Source organism: Crocodylus siamensis, chromosome 2, assembly GCF_052110815.1.
Source record: "Crocodylus siamensis isolate JL-2025a chromosome 2, ASM5211081v1, whole genome shotgun sequence".
In the NCBI taxonomy this organism is placed as follows: Eukaryota; Metazoa; Chordata; order Crocodylia; family Crocodylidae; genus Crocodylus; species Crocodylus siamensis.
Window position 1 is genome coordinate 82,798,395 of NC_143396.1, and position 20,328 is coordinate 82,818,722.

Below are 20,328 nucleotides of genomic sequence, written 5' to 3' on the forward strand. Positions count from 1 at the left end.
CCCTGTCCCCTGGAGCACAAGGGAGCCTGGAGTTCCCCTCAGGTACTGTGGCCGGGCACAGCAGAAGTAGCCGTGTACTGAACTGCTCCTGTCAGGAGCAAATGTAGATGCGCTCCCAGGGAAAGCTTACTGTGCCTTATTTTACTGTGCAGTAAGCTTACAGCATATTAATAGCATGTATAAACATGCCCAGTGAAATACAATTAACTGTAAATAAAGTTGCAAATATTAGCAACTGATGTTCTGATGCTATCATGGTAACAAAGAGAATGTAGCTAAGGTCACCTGATGCCATCTTTCTCTATACAATATTTTATAGAGAGATAGATATCTCTAGTGTATTAGCAACCTTTCATCTGTGAGACATGGTGGATATTGCAGCCTATGATCAATCACACAATAATTTAACAGGTGTGTGAATTAAATTCACAGGCTGTATTACAACCTGTTTCTTTCCCTGACTCCTAGGGCATTTACACACATGCAGGGAGCCTGTTCTGACATGTTGCAAATCCAGCACATTGGAACAGACTTGATTAATCACATCTGCTGGAGCTAGTAAATTGACGCGCTCTGGAAGCCTTGTACGTCTTCACACTGAGAAAATGGCGGCCGTGCACTTTGAAATAAAACACATTCAATGTGCTTTAGTTCAAAGTGCCCCACCACCACTTTCTCACTGTGGGGATGCCCTGCCCTGCTGACAGATGTGATGCATGGGCGCTTTTAATTAGTGTGGCTCGCTAATTAAAACTGCCTGGTGTCGTGTCGAGAGCACATGTAAAAATGCCCTATAGTCTACTCTGACACTACTCTAATACACACATTAGTGTGTTAAATGGGCCACAATTTCTTTGGTATAAAAGCAGAATAAAGATAATGCAAGTAGCTCTTTGCTGCTTGTACTCACTGGGCCCATCCACACAAGATGCTATGTCGCTGTAGTAATGAGCTACAACAACGTAGCATCAGCAGGCACTAACCATTGTACTGCTGCTACTGCACAGTAGGGTCAAAAACAACACATGGGCCACCAGGACTGCACAGTACTAATCAAACTAAAGTCAGTACTAAATTACATCCCGGTATCAAATGCACAGGCAGGGACACATTTAGACATGCCCACTAGGTGCAAAACAGGATGGGATCTGAACGGGAGATGTTTAAGCAAGAAATGCTTGTTTGTAGCATGGCAATGCAGCCTGTAGGCAGCCTAGAAGATGCCATAAGTCAGAGCAGCCTTTAGGTTGCTCTGATTTATGCTTGGGGGCATTTCAACCCCTTTACAGCACAGATGGTACAAGGGTGGTATAAAACTATCTTTCCCTCACTGCTTCTGTGTTTTGCCTCCTGTGCCGCATCGCTCAGAAGATGCAGCATGGGATCTTGCCCACACATGGCACTACAGGTCATTCTGTCCTCCCACAAAGATATTTGTTTTTGTAAGATAAAACTTATTACCATTTTTTAACATACGTGCATGGAATCATTTAAACTTATTAAATGATTTTAACGCATTATCAAGTGAGCCATTATGCACAAATTCTAACAGGCCATTTTTCCAATTAATTTAGGAGTCAATTGATTTTACAAAATGATAGGACAAAATAAAGTTTTTGTGCCTGATGTAGGCTTTATACAGGCTGTGGAAGCAGGGGGCAGCCACCAGGGAGAAGTATACTTGCTTGGCTTGAGCTTGCAGGGGAACAGTGAGGACAGCCAAAGCGGAAATGGAGCTTAGGCTGGCAGCAAAAGGTAAGGATAACAAAAAGTCATTCTTTAAGTACATTGGAAACAAACAGAAAGTGCAGGGTAATTTAGAGCCCCTTCATGATAGACTAGGGCAACTTGTAACAGATAGGCTGGCCAAAGCGGAGCTTCTAAATGATTTCTTTGCATCCGTGTTCCTGGACATGAATACAAATACACATCCCATTGGGACTTTAGGTAAGCCCAGGATAAATACCAACCCACCAACTGTTCATGCTGACCTAGTGAAGGGGCACCTGGAGGAGCTGAATGTATTTAAGTCAACAGGCTCTGATGATCTTCATCCTAGGGTACTTAGGGAATTAGCTGGAGTCATAGCAGATCCACTGGCACAACTGTTTGAGCACTTGTGGGGCTCAGGACAGATCCCAGAGGATTGGAAAAGGGCCAGTGTGGTCCCTATTTTCAAGAAGGGGTTGAAGGAGGAACCAGGTAACTACAGGCCTGTTAGCCTCACCTCTATCCTTGGCAAGACTTTGGAGAAAATTGTTGAGAATCACATTTGTGTGGGACCAGTGGGTAAAATAATGCTAAGGAGTAATCAGCATAGGTTCATAACAGGCAGATCCTGCCTGACTAACCTGGTTTCATTTTACAACTGGGTCACAAAATACTTGGATGAAGGAATAGAGGTAGATATTATTTACTTAGATTTTAAAAAGGATTTTGACAGTGTCGCACCCAATTCTTATAAATAAACTAAAGAGTTGCAATGTAGATTATTACACAGTCTGGTGGGTAAAAAATTGGCTTATGGGATGCACCCAGAGAGTGGTGGTAGACAGGTCCATTTCTACCTGGAGAAATGTAGGCAACAGTGTCCCCCAAGTTCTATCCTGGCATTGATACTATTCAATATCTTCATTAGTGACTTGGATGAGGGAGTAGAAAGCACCCTGTCCACATTTGTTGATGACACCAAACTATGGGGGCAGGTAAACAAACTAGAGGGCAGGGAGCGAATCCAGGCTGATTTGGACAGGCTGGGGAACTGGGTGGAACAGAATAGGATGCAGTTTAACAAGGATAAGTGTCATGTGTTGCAGCTGGGGAGGAAAAAACATCAACACTCCTATAGCCTGGGAGGGACCAATCTAAGTAGCACAACTGCGGAAAGGGATCTCAGAGTCATAATCAACTCCAAAATGAACATGAGTCACCAGTGTGATGAAGTAATAAGTAAAGCTAACCGCATCCTTTCTTGAATAAGTAGGTGCATCACAAGCAGGTCTGGGGAGATGATCCTCCCTCTCTGTGTGACATTGGTCAGGCTACAGCTGGAGTACTGCATCCAGTTTTGGGCACCGTGCTTCAGGAGGGATGTGGATGGCCTGGAGAGGGTTCAGAGGAAGGCCACTCGTCTGTTTAAAAGCCTACGGAAAAAACCCTATGTGGACCGATTGGGAGACCTGAACCTCTTCAACCTCCGCAAGCGGAGGCTGAGAGGTGATCTCGTGACCACCGACAAATTCATGAGCAGGGGTCAGCAAGAAATAGGGGATACGATGTTTACTAGGGCACCTGTCCAGGTAACTAGAAATAAACTGAAAGAGAGCAAATTCAGACTGGACATCAAGAAAAAATTATTTACAGTGAGGGCTGGCAAAATATGGACTAAGATTCCAAAGGGACGTGGTGCTGTCCCCTTCCCTGGAGGTATTTAACAGGAGATTGGACAGACACCTGGCTGAGATAATTTGATGCCAGCACTCTTTCCTGCCTGGGGCAGGGGATTGGACTCGATGATCTAATAGGTCCCTTCTGACCTTACATCTATGGAACTATGTCACAACCATGTAATATAACTGTCTGATAACATCAACAGCAGCAGGAGGGGCCTTCTTCCTTGGTTTCCAGTAACTTCATTTATCCTGTTCCTTAGCAGATACTGTAAACCTAATTTTTGTCCAGTTTGAACTAAAAATGTACCTACAAGTTTGCAGGAGCGAATAATTATGGCATCACCACTGGGTTTGGTTATGTAGGCCAGGAATGACAAAAAAAAATAGTGTATAAATTTAGACTCCTGGGTTGTGATCCAGTTTAGTCTCAGAGGTGCCAAAATACAAGTTGGGCAGTTTTTAGGCACATAAATATGCAGTCCTGTGCATTTGCTTGGTGCCTTCAATTTGGATTCCAAAGCTTCATATGTAATTCTGTTTTGGCTTCTGTGTGTACCCAGAAGTGTGCCATTTTGAACACCTGGGAACCTAAGTTGCATTACAACTGACTTTGGTGCTGAGGAGATGCTTAAAACCTAGAGGGACCTGATCCATTAGACATACTTTCAAAACTAACTCACACTGGAAGCACTGAATTTGTTTTAAAAAATGACAGTGTAACAGGTGCATGCCCACTTTTGGCCTTAAAAAGGTGTAACGCTTGCCCAGACCAAGGTCATAGGCCTTCCTGAGACTAAAGGAATTTGATCTTCATGCCACCTTTCCCAGAAGAGTGCCTATCACTAAGCTATACTTTCCATCCACTGCATTAAAGTTGGAGAAAGCAAGCAAGCAGGAGCAAAATGCATCAGAACCCAAGTATCCCCTATTTCAGGGTAATGTTATAATCACTATGCTATGCAGGCATACTCTATTTCAGTTACTCCCTGGACTTGCTATGCATTTAACATTAGAGAGTCATTGGTTAAAAAAAATAGTAAAAATCTTATTAGCAGGGACCAGAGGTCCTCCCTTCCAGGGCTACAGAGGCATGCTCCCTTCTAGTATACTGCAAATGAACTTAAGCAAAAACAATTCTTGAAATAATAATCAAAACTATTTCTTTATACATAAAGTGGAGAAAATGCACATAGCTATTAGAAAAAAAGCAATATAATACCTTTCCTTCAGCGTCTTCCCTTTAATCTGTCAACCAAAGCTGTTTTTTACAGTACAGTACATTTCACCTGAATATCCCAACCTGTTTTACTAAGAAGGGAAGATTCTTTGGGTGAAAACCTAGCCGTTTTTAACTCAATGGGAGTTTGCCATTGATTTTAGTGGGGTTGCATTTTCTCCACCATAGAAATAATCATCTGTTTATTTTCAGCTTATATTTCTCTCCCATACTTTCAAAACTACTGCATTACTAACCCCCACCCGAGACTCTGTGTTCTTTCAACTGACCTCACCATCAATTGTCTCACGTCAACGTTACCATTTTCAGCAGCAACCTGGAGAAAATTATGTTTCTCACCTAACCACCTCTCTTCAGTGTCCCTGATCATTCCCAGCCTGGGTTTGACTTAACAGCAATACAAATATTCTGCTAGGTATAGTCAGTGAATTTGTCTTGCCTGAATCTGGCTCTTCCTCTCTCTCACCTTTCTTGAGCCTGCCAGTGGATTTGATGTTATGAACAAGGACATTCTTGTCTACCTAAACTGCTTCCTGAACTGTCTTCATCTCTTGGTTTTACTTCTGTTTGCCCAACCACTCCTTTTTCTGCCAGTGAGATCAGTTTTCCCAATCAAATTCTGTACTAATCAAGAAAAATGGTCACCACAAATGGTATTTTTAAATAATATGAATCAGAATCCAGTCTCATGGTCTCAAATCACCAGAGAAATGTAGGGGAAAGTTTCACTCTCATTTTCTTCTAATTGTACCATACTCACGTTTGCACAAAGGCAGCATAATGTGCTAATACTTAATGTATGCTCAGACACTTCTGGCATTCTCCCACCTTTGACGTTAAGCAGATGTATGGGAACAGCTCAGAAAAGGCCATTCTGGTTTTCTAAATGAATAATCTGTGTTTCAAAGATTTGCCAAGATACTTTTTACACTTTATGCAAAAAAAAGACTCACTTCTACATAGCCATTCCTCTCTCTAATGTAATATTATGGGTTCTAAAAAATTCCCTCCTAAGTTATATTTATCCTAGCAAAAGATTAATCCTTAAGGAATCATTCCAGCTGCATGTGTAATTTGATATATGCTTGTATAAATATCATTTCCATTTCTTGTACGTGCTTTCTTATATTGTGCCTAGATTAAACTGTTTCTTTTCATGAATAGTTTCCTTAAAAGCATATGCCAATACATGTGCTTGTGGATTCATATGGATCTGGGCGCTTACCATGATACATCTGTAATAAATGCTATGTTCATGATGCTGCAGTGTGTGCATATGTATAGATGCTGACAAGAACCTGGACACACTTACACCTTTGTCATTTGCACAAGCTTTGTACACTGGTGTAATTTTTACTGTAATCAGGGAAGAGAAACAAGGAGCTAGGAGGAATAGTTACTCACAGTAAGTGTTATTCTAGCATCTCACCCTTAGGTGGCATGGGAATAGGCAATAGCCTTCTTGCCTATTACAAATAGAAACCCCAGAATATCCATGGGCTTACTTTATTTTCCTTTATTAATCTAGTTTTACTTCTGATTTATGGCAGGATCATTCTACAGTAGAAACACGTCAGTTACACTGGTGTATGGCTGGGTGATATGTATCAATGTCTTTTCTTGCCAGTGTAAAGACCGATTACATCAGTGCAAACCTTTGTGTATCCAAGGCCAAAGGCAAAGAATACACTTGATTATAATCAGCTTGCCAGTTCAGCTGCACACAGTAAATCAATAAGGGTGCATTTTGCTTCTTTATTCTTTCAAACTCATTAAAAACCTATGTAGAAAAACTTTTTTTAAATTATACTTTTGCAGCTCCAGGGTATAAGCGGTGTTTCTGTAAGAACTGTGAACTTCCCAAAATGTGCAGTCAAATACAAAATGTTTGCATTGGTCAACAATTGACTAGATAATTCAAATCTCAGTCTTGCTTTCTTAGCAAGGCTCTATGATTATCAGCTTTCTGCAGATCACTAATCCACTGGCCACTGTTTTTTCTTTCTTTTTTTTTTTTTGAAAGAAATCCAGTGAGTCAGGATTTTTTTTTGTAGGAATAGGGTGGGTCACCACTCCTTGGCCTGCCACAAAAATCTGTAAATTGTCTATCATTAAATGACAGTTTCAGTAAATCAAGCAAGCCCAGAAACTACAATAATGTGAATAATCCTTTTTCATGCAAGTACTCCCTTCCTCTGAAAGAATTACCAGTATGTGGGGACTGCTGATGAGAACAAGTAAAATAAGGAGTTGAAGCATGAGCCTTATTTCTGACAGGGTTGATACAGGACTCAGCTTCTTTTCCTACAGAGATGATAGAGCATATTCTAATATACCTGTTGCTATAGCCATTGGGAAGCAAGGTCCTGATCCAAAACCCACTGAAATCAGTAACAGCATCTGCAATAATGTCAGTGGGTTTAGGATCAGCTCCTTAGTCCCCTCATATAACCAGGCCCAAGATGTCTCTTGAGTGAACTGACGGTAACGGAAGCTGACAGAGCAAAGCCCCCTTCAAGAGGCGCCCAGAACCTTCTGCGACTATATTAAAGCTTTTTCCACACAATTAATTCACCTGGGTTTCAATCCTGTTTAAACTTTAGGAGAAAACAGTCATTTGTGATACCTTGTATTTCTCTGAGGATAGCTATGAGTCAGAAATGATGGTGTAGTAAACAACCATTCCTTACATTTTTAATAAAAATAAGGGCCTACGCAAGGAGATGCTGAGCACCCTCAACATTCACCGCAGCCATTTCCTCCAGAATTAACCCTAGGAATGTTTCCTTTCCATGGTCCACTATTATTATTGTCATCATTGCTGTTACCAGACAGAACAGAATTTGATTTTTTGATTTAGGCCGGATCCTATTTTCTCTGATGTTAGTGGCAAATCCCTCTGAGTTCAATGGAAGAGGCTCAGACCTAATTGCAAAATCATATTGCCTCATGCCACCACATGTGAAATAGCCTTTTTCTTCCTCTTTGGCACAAACAGAAGGAAAGTTTAAAACTCCTAAAAAGTGCCTCAACAGTAACTCTCATAAGTGTACAATGACACCTGCACGTTAGTGCATAATAATGAAATGTTTCAGATACATCAGATTTACCCAAGTGCTGTACATCTCTGATGTAAATGATTTAAATGTACCTGATTTACCCCAAGATCCTTGTCTGCCCTTAGACCAACACAGCCACAACCTATGTAATAATGAAATGTCACTTACCCTTTTTTTAAACATCATACTCACTGTCAATATCGCCACAGCACCAGAACTAAAACATATACCACTTTATATTTATATTCCCATTTCAGTATTTTACTTTCATTCCAAAATTATGTTAATATTACCGCATATTTTCTTCTTTATTTTGCCTTTTGTCTTCATACCAGCTATCCTACGTTGCTGTATTTTTAATGGATTTTAGTAGCTGCAACATGTCACCAGCAATGTAATTCCCCAGAATGCAAAGCAGGAAAATGCAATACCCTGAGGTTCAAAAAGACCATTAAAAGTAAACCCCAAGTCATGGAGGACCTGATCCTGAGCAATGCCTGGCACCCACTGAAATGAGTGCTCACGTTAGCCTCATCTGTAACCTACTGAAGCTAATAAAAAGCTTCTTATCTTGCTTCAAGGGCTTTGCATCAGGTCTCAGATTCAGGCGCCTCTCAACACAAGGCCTTTCAAATAATGTTTAAAAATAAAAGTGTATGCAAATGAGTAAATCCAAATTGGTTAGAAGATGCTGTCTGCACCTGTAAAGTAGGCTGCTTTTACGTCAGCTACACTCCCTTGAGCTTTAACTATATGAAATGGCATATTACAGGCAGTAACAGGTTAATATCTTCAGCCTAAAACAGTGTTGCCTGCACATATAAAAGCAGCTCGCCATATAAAAGCAGCTCGCCCCGCAGGTCAGCTCCACTCACTTGAGCTTTAACCACATCATAGGGGCTAGTATAGGCAGTAACATTTCATTTCATAAGCAGAGTTCATTTCTTCACCCCCCCAAATAATTGGTACAACTGCTAAATTATACCCTGGAACCAAATGTGCTTTTAAGACTCTCCTGGACACCAGCATGCTTCATGGGTGGATTCTGATTTTTACATTTATGTACACCTGTGCACACATGTTCATATACATATACATACATGCACACACATACATGCGCACATACACACACATAATACATACACATGCACACATACATACACGCACACACACATATACTGGCACGCATGCACACGAGCGCACACACAAACCTATACATGCACATGCGAACAAACACACACGTGCACATATATCCACACATGTACTATATATATGTGTGTGTGTGTGCGCGCACGCACGCGTGCGGGCATAGCGTGTGTGTGTTTGCAGGGCACGGGGTGTGTATGTGTGTGTATATATAGTTATATATTCACAGACACACCCACCCACATATACTACACACACATACACACACTACATATATTGTAAACTGAAAAATGTAGAATTATAGAATTCATTCATCATGGAAGGAAAATAAAGTAAATCTATGTGGGTGGCTGGGTGGGTACGTACATACATACATACACATATATATACACATACATACATACACCCCTCCCATATATACATACACACATATAGACACACCATATATACATACACACACACACACACTTGCACACACACATATAGACACATGCACACACACATATAAAATACATACACACGCATATGTATACTCCCACATTACATATATGTCGAAAACACACACGTAGTGTGTGTCCCCAAACCACGCGCAGTGCGCGGGAGCAGGTCCCGTCCGTCCCCCGCCCCCTCCCCGCCCGGCGCCGGGCATTACCGGGCTCGTGCTCGCCGGGGTTGTCGGAGATCTCGATGACCAGCAGCGCGCGGTTCTCGAAGCTGTGGCCCACGGTGTAGATGCGGCTGATGGAGGGGCACTGCAGCCACACGGCCACCAGCGCCTCGCGCAGCTCCGGGAAGCGGTGGTACTCGAAGGAGATGCCGTCCTCCGCGCTCAGCCGCCGCCGCCGGCTCGCCCCGGCTGCGCCCTCCGGCTCCTCCGCCGCGCAGCCCCGCAGCCCGCAGGCGCCCAGCGCCCCGCACAGCGCCAGCAGCGCGGCCGCCCGGCCCGCCGCCATCCCGCACCTGCCGCCGCCGGCTCTCCGCTCTCCGCCCTCCGCTCGCACCTTCGCCGGCTCGGACTATGCCCGAGCCATGCAGGGAGGAGAGTCTGCAGGGCGGGCTGCACTACTCCGCAGCACCGAGGGGAGAGGCAGGCCGTACCACTGCGGGCGGGAAGGAGGCGCCGCACCAAGCGTGCGCGCCGCTTACGGCACCGCTCCCGCCCCGCGCTGCCGGGGGCTGCGGAGACACGGGGGGAGGGGGCAGGTGGCGGAGGCTTCGCCCTCCTCTACCCTGCTGTGCGGGTGTAGCCATGATAATGGGCAGGCACAATAGGGCCTGCATTATAACACATGCACATACATACATAACATCTGTAAATATATTTATATAGATACCTAGATATCGCTCTATAGGTAGAGCTATCCAGAGATATCTATCTATATATCTAGATCTATATATAAATACTAGAGAATTGCCCATCACGAATGAGGGACAGAGAGGAGATGCACCGCTACCTCCAAGGAGCAAGGGGGGGTAATAAGGCCAGCAGTGCTGGCCTTGCACATCCACCCCCCAACCCCTCTGTCATCACCATCGTTTTCCTCCCCGCTGGGCTCTGCATCCCGCGCTGGGCCACCACCCCTCCATCCATGCCATCATTTTTGATGGGCAATTCTCCCTGCAAGTGGCATTGGCTGGAGACCTGCCCTGCCTCACCCCACCCAGAGCCCTACACCCCAAGAGCATTAGGGACAGACAAACACACAGACAGGAGAGACTAAGCCCTTTATATATATATATATAGAATATAGATATATATACATACACACATATGCATACACATTTATATACATGCATAGACACATACACATATATGCATACACACCCACACATGCACATGCATGCATGCACACATACACATGCAGAAAGAAAGAAAAAAAGAAAAAGAAAGAAAGACTTTTGACTTTTAAGAGACATTTATTCTGGGGAGGGTGAAAAATGGGGGCAGTAGAATAGGATTAGTAGATATGACCTCTGAAATAAAACAGAGCTGATGGAAAGTAAGATCCCTGAAGAGACAGGTGGCTCTTCACTCTAGCCCAGTGGCTTTCAACCTTTTTTCATTTGTGGACCCCTAAAAAGTTTTGAATGGATGTGAGGAGCCCTTTGAATCCCAAGTATGGATACTCACATACTTTTGACTGATCATAGTCATCTTTTGCAGACCCCTTAGACAGTCTGCAGCCCTGTTCTGGGGGCATCTCAGAGCCATTATATTGCACCAAACCTAAGGATCTTCAATTTGGTTATAAACCTTTGCTTAAGTTTAAAGCTCTCCCCAGAGAAATTCAGCCAAGGAGATACGCATCTGTCATGGAGTTCAGTTTTTATCCTCTGTGACACACCAAAATGGAACCAAAATAACCTTGGCTCCATTCTTACAAACACTTTCCTCAAGCACTTTACAAATTACAGTATTGAAACTACTTGCATGAGTAAAGATAAGTGTCTGTGGGCTTGAAGCCACAGAATATTTCTGGGTTTCCATGTTCTTGAACGGTATCCCAGACAGTCTTTTTGCTGATGATGAGGCCCTGTACTAACCATGCAAACTAAGCTTTTCCTGTCACTCAAAGCAGCTGTGTTCCTGATGTTTGAAAGTTATATAACTTTGAAAAAATACTGATCCATATTTTCTCTTTTGTGACACCTATGGTACTCCATGGATTTACTGCTCATTTGCTTTTCTCTCCTAGCTCTGCTGCCCTCCGCACTCTCTCCTCCCTCCCAACCACCCCCCTCCTCCCTTAGTCTTTCATTTTCTATTTTCTCTCTCCTTATATTCTGTTTTCTGCACATCCTTTCACAGCATCTGATGAAGTGAACTTGGGTTGGCAGAAGTTTGCACTCTATATATCTACCTACCCTGCCTTCTGATTCCATTTTAAGTCAGTCCCATAAGAGCGCTGCTGATGAATATAGAAAGTGCTCCAGTTGACCCAAAATGGATTGTGGACACCAAATGTCAAGCTTTTCAATATAACAGCACATCAGTAAATAATGAAGATAGCTAATGATCTTAATATACATCATTTACTGGATGAAGGAGCATGACTTCTTTACTCACACCAAGCTGCATTTACTCACAAAAGGGTCGGGAGGCTACTCATCTGAGTAATTGCTCCTTGCTGCAAGTAGTGGGGCAAAACTGAGTCCACAGGAATTATAGGGCCTCTTGATTCATGTAATTTATCCCTCTAAGAGAATAATCTTTCTTTTTTCCCAATTTTATTTTAAATGTCGTAAGGGAAAAAAGGCAGACAAAGTTTTTTGGGTCAGTCTGATATCTTTTATTCAACTAACTTAAATATTGGAATAAAAATATTTAAGCAACCTTCTGGGTTTAAAAACCCTTTGCCAGGCTGAGGAAGTTTCTGCAGTTGGTGTGTGCTCATCCTGGATGGAATGAAAAGTAAAGAAACTAAGAAAAAATTTCTACCACCTTAGACCTATAAAACTCTTTCCTCCCCTATTAGGCTTATTGAATTTTGTCAGAAAACATTCTTAATTGCATCTCCCTCTGCTCTAGTTATTACCCAAGCTAAGCTAAACAGGTAGTCCCTGTCCTTCACAATAAGCTGAAATTCACAATATCAAGAAAGGATACTTTAAATGTATTAAGAACTAACTGAGAAATGAAAGTAGCCTTCAGTGGGGAAAAAACATTGAATAGGGATGTTTGCAGGTAGGTTCTGAAGAGATTGATGACATTAGACTTGATGCTGTTTAACATTTCATCAATGACATGCAAGTAAATATAAAATCATAGCTGATAAAATGTGCAGAAAAAGCAGAGATCAGCAGCGTAGTAAATAATGATGAGCACAACAGCACTCCTACAGATTACAGATTGCTGTGGGTTACTATAGGTGTTAGCCTTAGACCCATTTCAATGCTCTGATTTAATATAGCCAAACACATAGTTACTTATTTAGAAACAAGGAATATCATAATAGACAGCTCAACAAGAGTTCCCATTGCAATGCTGGGGCAAACATGACCATGGTTGTTTAAACAGGACGAGGAATTGATATTGCCTCTACAGTTTGGTGAGTCAGATAGCAAAATGCTAAATAAGTTTCTAGCATCCAGAAAAACGGGCAAGAATTTTAAAAAGAGCCCCCAAAATGCCATTTAATAAGGTCCCTGACAGATATGAAGGTAAAGGCAGAATGGGATCTGATGTGCAATCCACACAGTGATGTCACATGTGAATGGCAGGAGGCGTAAATCTAGGAATTAGCATCAGATCCCATCACATCTTATTGCCACTGGAGGCCAGGATCATGAATTCCCACAGCTGGGAGCCCCATCAGTTGATCTGGGCTCCCAGCCAAAGCGGCATACCTGGACACAAGTTCAATTAATGGCATGATAGGAATCAACCACAAAGTGCTTGTACATATTTATAGAATCACTGTGGCTTATTCCTTGTTTTATGATGCCATTATTTGCTTTAACATGTGGCCAGGTGTGGCAGGGGCCTCAGAGACCGAAAGAGCCCAAGTCTAGTTGGCTCACCATAAAGAATTTGGCTCACCTTAATTACCATAGTGATCAATGGGAAGCTGGGTGACAGCGACCAAGAGCTGATCACCTTCACCATCCGCGATAAAGCTGGCAAGTCAGTCAGCAACACTGAAGTCCTTGACTTCAGGAAAGCCGACATTAACAAGCTCAGGAGGCTTGTCAGTGAGGCCCTAAGGGACCACGACCCCAGAGGGGGGGAGTTCAGGAAGAGTGGTTGCTCCACGACTCCAGGGATCTAGCAGATCTCCTGAGGCTAAAAAGAAAGGCCTACAAAGGATGGAGGATGAGATTCACCTCCAAGGAGGAATATTCTGCGTTGGTCCGGTCCTGCAGGGAGTGAACCAGGAAAGCCAAGGCCGCAACTGAACTCCAACTAGCTTCAAGCATCAAGAACAATAAAAAGTCCTTTTTCAGATATGTGGGGTGCCAGAGGAAAAGCAAGGGCAACACTGGACCCCTGCTAAACCAGATGGGACAACTGACACCCAGGAAAAAGCCAACCTATTAAATGGGTACTTTGCGTCAGTCTTTCATCAGTCCCATGGGATGGCCATGCCCGCTACAGGACAGGGAGGTCCGGGTGAGGGAGATTCCTTACCCTCCATCAATGCTGAACCTTGTAAAGGAACATCTTGAGAGGTTGGATACCTTCAAGTCAGCTGGCCCTGACAATCTACACCCCAGGTACTCAAGGAGCTGGCGAGCATCATAGCCCAGCCTCTGGCACGGATCTTTGAGAACTCCTGGTGCTCTGGTGTAGTGCCTGAAGACTAAAAGAAGGCCAATGTGGTGCCTATCTTCAAGAATGGGAGGAAAGTGGATCTGGCAAACCACAGGCCCATCAGCCTGACCTCTATCCCAGGGAAGATCTTAGAAAAGTTTATTAAAGAGGCCATCCTTAATGGACTGGCCAACGCCAACATCCTGAGGAATAGCCAGCATGGGTTTGTTGCGGGTAGGTCTTGCTTGACCAATCTCATTTCCTTCTATGACCAGGTGACCTATCACCTGGACAAGGGAGAAGAGATTGATGTCATATCTCTTGACTTCAAAAAAGCCTTCGATCTGGTATCCCATGATCACCTCTTGGCAAAACAGGCCAATTGTGGCTTTGGCTCCACCACGATCCACTGGCTGGGAAACTGGCTCCATGGTCGGACCCAGAGCATGGTAATGGACGGAAGTTCATCATCATGGTGCCCTGTGACCAGTGGGGTACCCCAAGGCTTTGTTCTTGGACCCATATTGTTCAACATCTTCATTAATGATGTGGACATTGGAGTCAGAAGCGGACTGGCCAAGTTTGCCGATGACACCAAACTTTGGGGCAAAGCATCCACACCTGAGGACAGGCGGGTGATCCAGGCTGACCTGGACAGGCTCAGTAAATGGGCAGATGAGAACCTGATGGTGTTTAACACTGAAAAATGCAAGGTTCTCCACCTTGGGAGGAAAAACCTGCAGCATCCTTATAGGCTCGGCAGTGCTACGCTGGCTAGCACTACGGAAGAAAGAGACTTGGCTGTCATCATTGACCACAAGATGAACATGAGCCTGCAATGTGATGCTGCAGCTAGTAAAGCAACCAAAACGCTGGCTTGCATCCACATATGCTTCTCAAGCTAATCCCAGGACGTCATTCTCCCCTTGTACTTGGCCTTGGTGAGGCTGCAGCTGGAGTACTGCGTCCAGTTTTGGGCTCCACAATTCAAAAAGGATGTGGAGAAGCTTGAGAGAGTCCAGAGAAGAGCCACGCCCATGATCAGAGGTCATGAAAACAGACCTTACGACAACAGGCTGAGAGCCATGGGGCCCTTTAGCCTGAAAAAGCGCAGGCTCAGGTGTGATCTGATGGCCACCTATAAGTTTATTGGGCTGACCACCAGTATCTAGGGGAGCGTTTGTTCACCAGAGCGCCCCAAGGGATGACAAGGTGGAATGGTTATAAACTACTGTGAGACCATTTCAGGTTGGACATAAGGAAGAATTTCTTTACTGTCCGAGCCCCCAAGGTCTGGAACAGCCTGCCACCGGAGGTGGTTCAAGCACCTACATTGAACACCTTCAAAAGCAAATTGGATGCTTATCTTGCTGGGATCCTATGACCCCAGCTGACTTCCTGCCTTCGGGCAGGGGGCTGGAATTGATGATCTTCCAAGGTCCCTTCCAGCCCTAATGTCTATGAAATCTATGAAACCATTTATAAATTGCCTCACAGGGGAGAAATTCTGTATACAGAGGTAAAAGGAGAAACAATGGCTGGAAACTGAAACCAAGCATATTCACAGCAGAAAAAGGAATCATTTTTTACGATTAAGGTGATTAACTATTAGAACAAACTACAAGGGAAATGGTGGATTAAGATATCAAGATATCTCTTGATATCTTCTAGAAAGGCAAATACTTAGGCTTCAATTAAACTCAAGTTCGTGTTACAGGAGTAACTGAGTAAAATTTAAGGAGATTAGCCTATATAATGTAACAGTTCCCTCTGGCCTTCAACTCTATAAATCTTTAGACACTTAAATAAGATGAACTGGTTTTCAGAGATGCTGAGAACTCACAGTTTACACTTACTTATGAGAGAAATGCAGGTATTCATCATCTCTGGAAGGCCTGGACTCAAAGCTTACTGAAGTCAGTATGAATCATTCCATGAGCACTAGACTGAACTAAAAATTAGATCACTTGTTTAGGTGAACGACTTAGATGGCTAAAACTGGGCACCTCAAATCCATAATTTGAAATTCAGTCCGAAGTATTGGATCCAATAAGCGCGAGTACGTAAAAGTTAGGTGCCTCAATTATTAAGTGTTAGGTGCCTAGACTTCCTATGCAGTGCATGGGGTAGTGAAGTGCCACAGGATGCAATGCAGTGCAGACAGTAAACTGAAAAGGGAGCAGCCTAAAGTCAGTATTCTTTGTGTACAGCTGCCTAGAGCTAGCCAACAGAGAAATGCTAAAGACAAGGACAAGTCCTAAATCCCACCCTCAGATGGCTCACTCAGGCTTTAGGGAGGCCTGGTCTATGAACATCTACCAGCTCAAGCCTTCAGGGGATTTACACCTCATTTCTGGATCTTATTTGGGTTTAAGTATCAGACACCAGGCTGATCAGTCCTGTTAAAAGTGGGGCATTCTAGGCCTGCACAAAATCAGAAGAACTTTAATGTAAAAGCCTGAGGCTTCTATGATGTTAAGGAGCCTGCTGCTATGATGTTAGCAGCTGACTGGAGTTTTCAGGATGATAATTTTAGACATCAGTGCCTACTTTCCATCCAAGTCTCACCTTTAGACACCCTGGTGATATTTTTCTTTTTTTCAGATTGTGTCCTATGCAACTTCCAGGCACTCTGTGGCAAAGCTGTGAGTGAGCTCCAGGATTGTCCTGGCAGTAATTCTTGTGCTGTAGCCTACTCCTTTTTTGTTTCCACTTTCACTGTTAAACATGGAGATCAGTGCTGACAGATCTTTAGAAGAGAAAACTGTCAGAGATAAAAGACAGAACAGGATTCTGACATCCTTTTAATGGGTTTGTGTATTAGGATGTTAAGACACTTAAAACAGTTTGTAATTAGTTGACGCAGACTACTAAAACTGTTGAAACAGTCGAATTGGCACAATGGAGACAAAAGGTGGGCTTCAGCTCAGAGTTAAACTGAAACCCTTTTTTCTAACGTCTAGTCCTCATTAGCAGTCCCTTGATTTGAGCATGATCTCTACCATGACTTGTTGATGGATCTTGAGCTGACTTAGAAATCCAGTCCTTGAGTCACAGATCCATCCGCAGAAGTTGCAGGTCTTTCTGCAGCGGAGAGTAGGTCATAGGCTGGAATTTCTCTCCTTTTCCTTCCTCTGCTCTCTCTCCTCTACTTTGAGGGCAAGACCTTTTACCAGGAAGCGGGTGGCCACTTGGTTGAGGTTGTAACACCATTGGAGTTGGTTAGGAGCCAGCTGCTCCCAGCTCTTGATGTCATTGTCCATTTTCTTAGGATATGCCTTCAATCTGTCCTTGTTGCGCTTCCTCTCGCCACCATGAAATCTCAGGCAGCTAAGGGAGTAGAGCAGTTGTCCTGGGAGTCAAGCCGAGCATCTGCACATAATGTCCAGTTCATCAAAGTTGGTGGTTGAGGATCACTGACATAATGCTAGTAACAGTGGCTTCAGCAAGGATGCTGGTATTTGTGCTGTGATGTTCCCATATGATGTGGAAGATTTTCCAGAGGCATCTTTGCTGATACTTCCTCAGGCTTTTGAGATGACGGCAGTAGGTCACCCATATTTCACATCCAGAGAGGCAAGTGGGGATGATGACTGCATGCAGACTTGGATCTTGCTGTATTTCTGGATGTCGTGATCCATAAAAACATGCCAAAGCCATTTCCTGAAGTAAGCTTTTGTACACTGGATCCTGTTACTGGATCTTCTCATCAATATTCACACACTAAGAAAAGTAGCTACTGAGGCAAGGGAAGTGCTCAAATACCTCCAGGGTCTTTCCCTCAATGGTAATTTGAGGTGGAGGATCATATTGATGGCCTGGGGAAGACCAATAGAGAAGTTTAGTCTTCTTGATGTTGAGAAAAAGGCCCAATATTCAGTTGGGTCCTAGTGTGGGAATTCCAAATAACATATATATAAGATTATGTGTCCGGCTGCTATTAGTCAGAATTTTGTCCCCATGCGGCTGAATTTCAAGCTTTGTGAATTTAAATTTGGGCCTTAACCAGTAGTAGCTTGTGGTTTAATATATTAAAATTGTGATCATGTAGAAGATCACATACCTATCCTGATTACTAGTGGGATAGAACTATTCAGCACCAAGTGTCTCACAGCATTTTACTAAATCTGAATTACCAGCATTCAATACTTTAAAAGTATATGTTGATATAAAGCACTCAGCCTAAATTCATAAAATCTAGGTACTTAATAGAAGATTTATCTTAATTTATTGGAATGTACAAACTTATTTACGAAGAGTACATTTCAACTTTTCTTTACACATCTAAAATTGTCTCCTCTTAAAGTATTTGGATAGCAACATAATCAGCTACACCTCACAGTTTTCCCCTCTTAAGTACATATTATCTTGAGGTATACAGTATTTGAAATATTTTTTGGCAAGTCAGAATATAGTGCAATACATTCTGCCTTAAACGGTATTCCAAGAGCACACCCTAAAAGATTGTATGGTTAGTTCTCACAGCTGGGCCTCATTAAAGCAGCAGACTTTTGAAGGAAGGCTTTGGCAGCAGGAAAAGCTGCTACTCCCCGGAAGGACCACACACTGCCTGGATCCAAACTAAGCTAATATTGTCTGCAGGACCCTGTGCAAGAGACATTAATGTAGACTCCACAGCATTTTGTAGAAAACCAGGGATTTCTTTTTGTGGTGTGGATGAAATTAAAATTCTGGAATGAGGATGTTCCTTGACGTCTCAACCCTCAGGACCGCTTTATTTAAAGAATAACACAGCACATGACAGTCCAGTGCCATCTGATAATGGCAACCACAGAACTGGAACAGCTACATATGCAGCTGGCCAAACCTCTCAAATATTTAATTACCAAGGAAAGTGCTTAATATCAGGCTATTAAAAATTATTATTTTGCTGATTATACAGATACTAGGATCACTCCATGTATAATTTCAACAGGTCTACGTGCTACCAAGCAGTATGCTGAGTTTAAAATACTGACAGACAGCCAAGAACAAACACAACCCCACATGAATACGAGGCACTGGTGAAATCCGGGTCCCACGGGAATCAGTGGCTAAACTACTGCTAATTTAATGAGGGCAGAATTTTACTCGCTGTGATTAAATAATGTTGAATCTACAGCTAAGAAAATGGTAGAGACAGTTATGGTATATGGATTAATCTTGAGGAAGGAAGTCCCATCCTGGAATTGCCAGTTATCCACCACTTATATTTTTGGTTTGAAATGTGTTTACGTAGGTAGTAAATAAATTAGCAGCGTTCTAAACGCTCTTGTGTCTTGTAAAAGTAAGAGTAGCCAAAGAAACATTATGTTAAAGAAATAATGCATCATCAAATTCTGCTTTCATTCTGGCTTTGTATCAGAATTGCTCCAGTGGAGGATTAAGTTCTGGGTTTACATGAGGGTAAAAGAAGAAACAGATTCACAATGATGAATAAATAATGATGAATACAACCACCAAAATAAAATATAAATAAAACAATGATGTACATTAAAATACTAGGCTGTGGCCAGACATTACATTAAAAACGTTCCAAATTCTTTTGAAGACTTTCAAAGGAAAAAGTGTACAGGCATGTATACCTGATAAAATGTTCTAAAAATGGCTGAAGTCTGACCAAAATGATCCTGGAGGGAGCAAGTACTATAATCTACCATTTCATTTCACGACATCCCATGCTATGTGTGCATTAGGGCCATGCAAAATTTCGACGGATATTTTGTTTCGAAGGTGTTTTTACACATTTCGAGCTTGAAACACTGAAACAGAAACAAAACACAAGGCTTCGAAACACCTTCAAAATGAAACAAGAGCACTTGAAACATTTAAAAAATTTCAAAGAGTTTTGAGTTTCAAAGCTGGGCTTGCAGGGAAATACAAACTAAGGACAGAGGAGGGAAAAGGGGGAAAGGATTGCCCTGATATTGATTGTGTAGTGGGCCAGTGACTGTGATCCTTCCCTGAGTTCCCTTCCAATCCCAGTGCTCTGGGGGAAGGACAGAGGAGCATAAAAGCATTGTTTGAAATGAGCTTTGTCAGCTTTGCCTTTGTCAGCCGTGTCCTCCAGGTGCATCAGGAGCATCAGGAAGGCTCTCACTTCCTACTTGCTAGTCTATTGCTAGCAAGTGGGATCCAATCCTTTCTGAAATACCCTAATACCCTTTCCTAATCCATTCCTTTTAATTTATTCCTGCCCCCAAATCCCCTTTTTGTTATTATCTGTAATTCTTTCTCCACATA

General features: G+C 42.9%; 1 protein-coding gene across 1 annotated transcript in view; it reads right to left on the reverse strand.

Moving 5' to 3' along the window:
* Positions 1-9,952, reverse strand: part of CPE (carboxypeptidase E) — a 100,471-nt gene extending 90,519 nt beyond the window's left edge. The window contains exon 1 of the mRNA XM_090036244.1: positions 9,487-9,952. Within this exon, the coding sequence (XP_089892370.1) occupies positions 9,487-9,787 (301 nt within the window). The 5' untranslated portion in view covers positions 9,788-9,952. The remainder of the gene's footprint in view (positions 1-9,486) is intronic.
* Between the last annotated feature and the right edge of the window lie 10,376 nt (positions 9,953-20,328).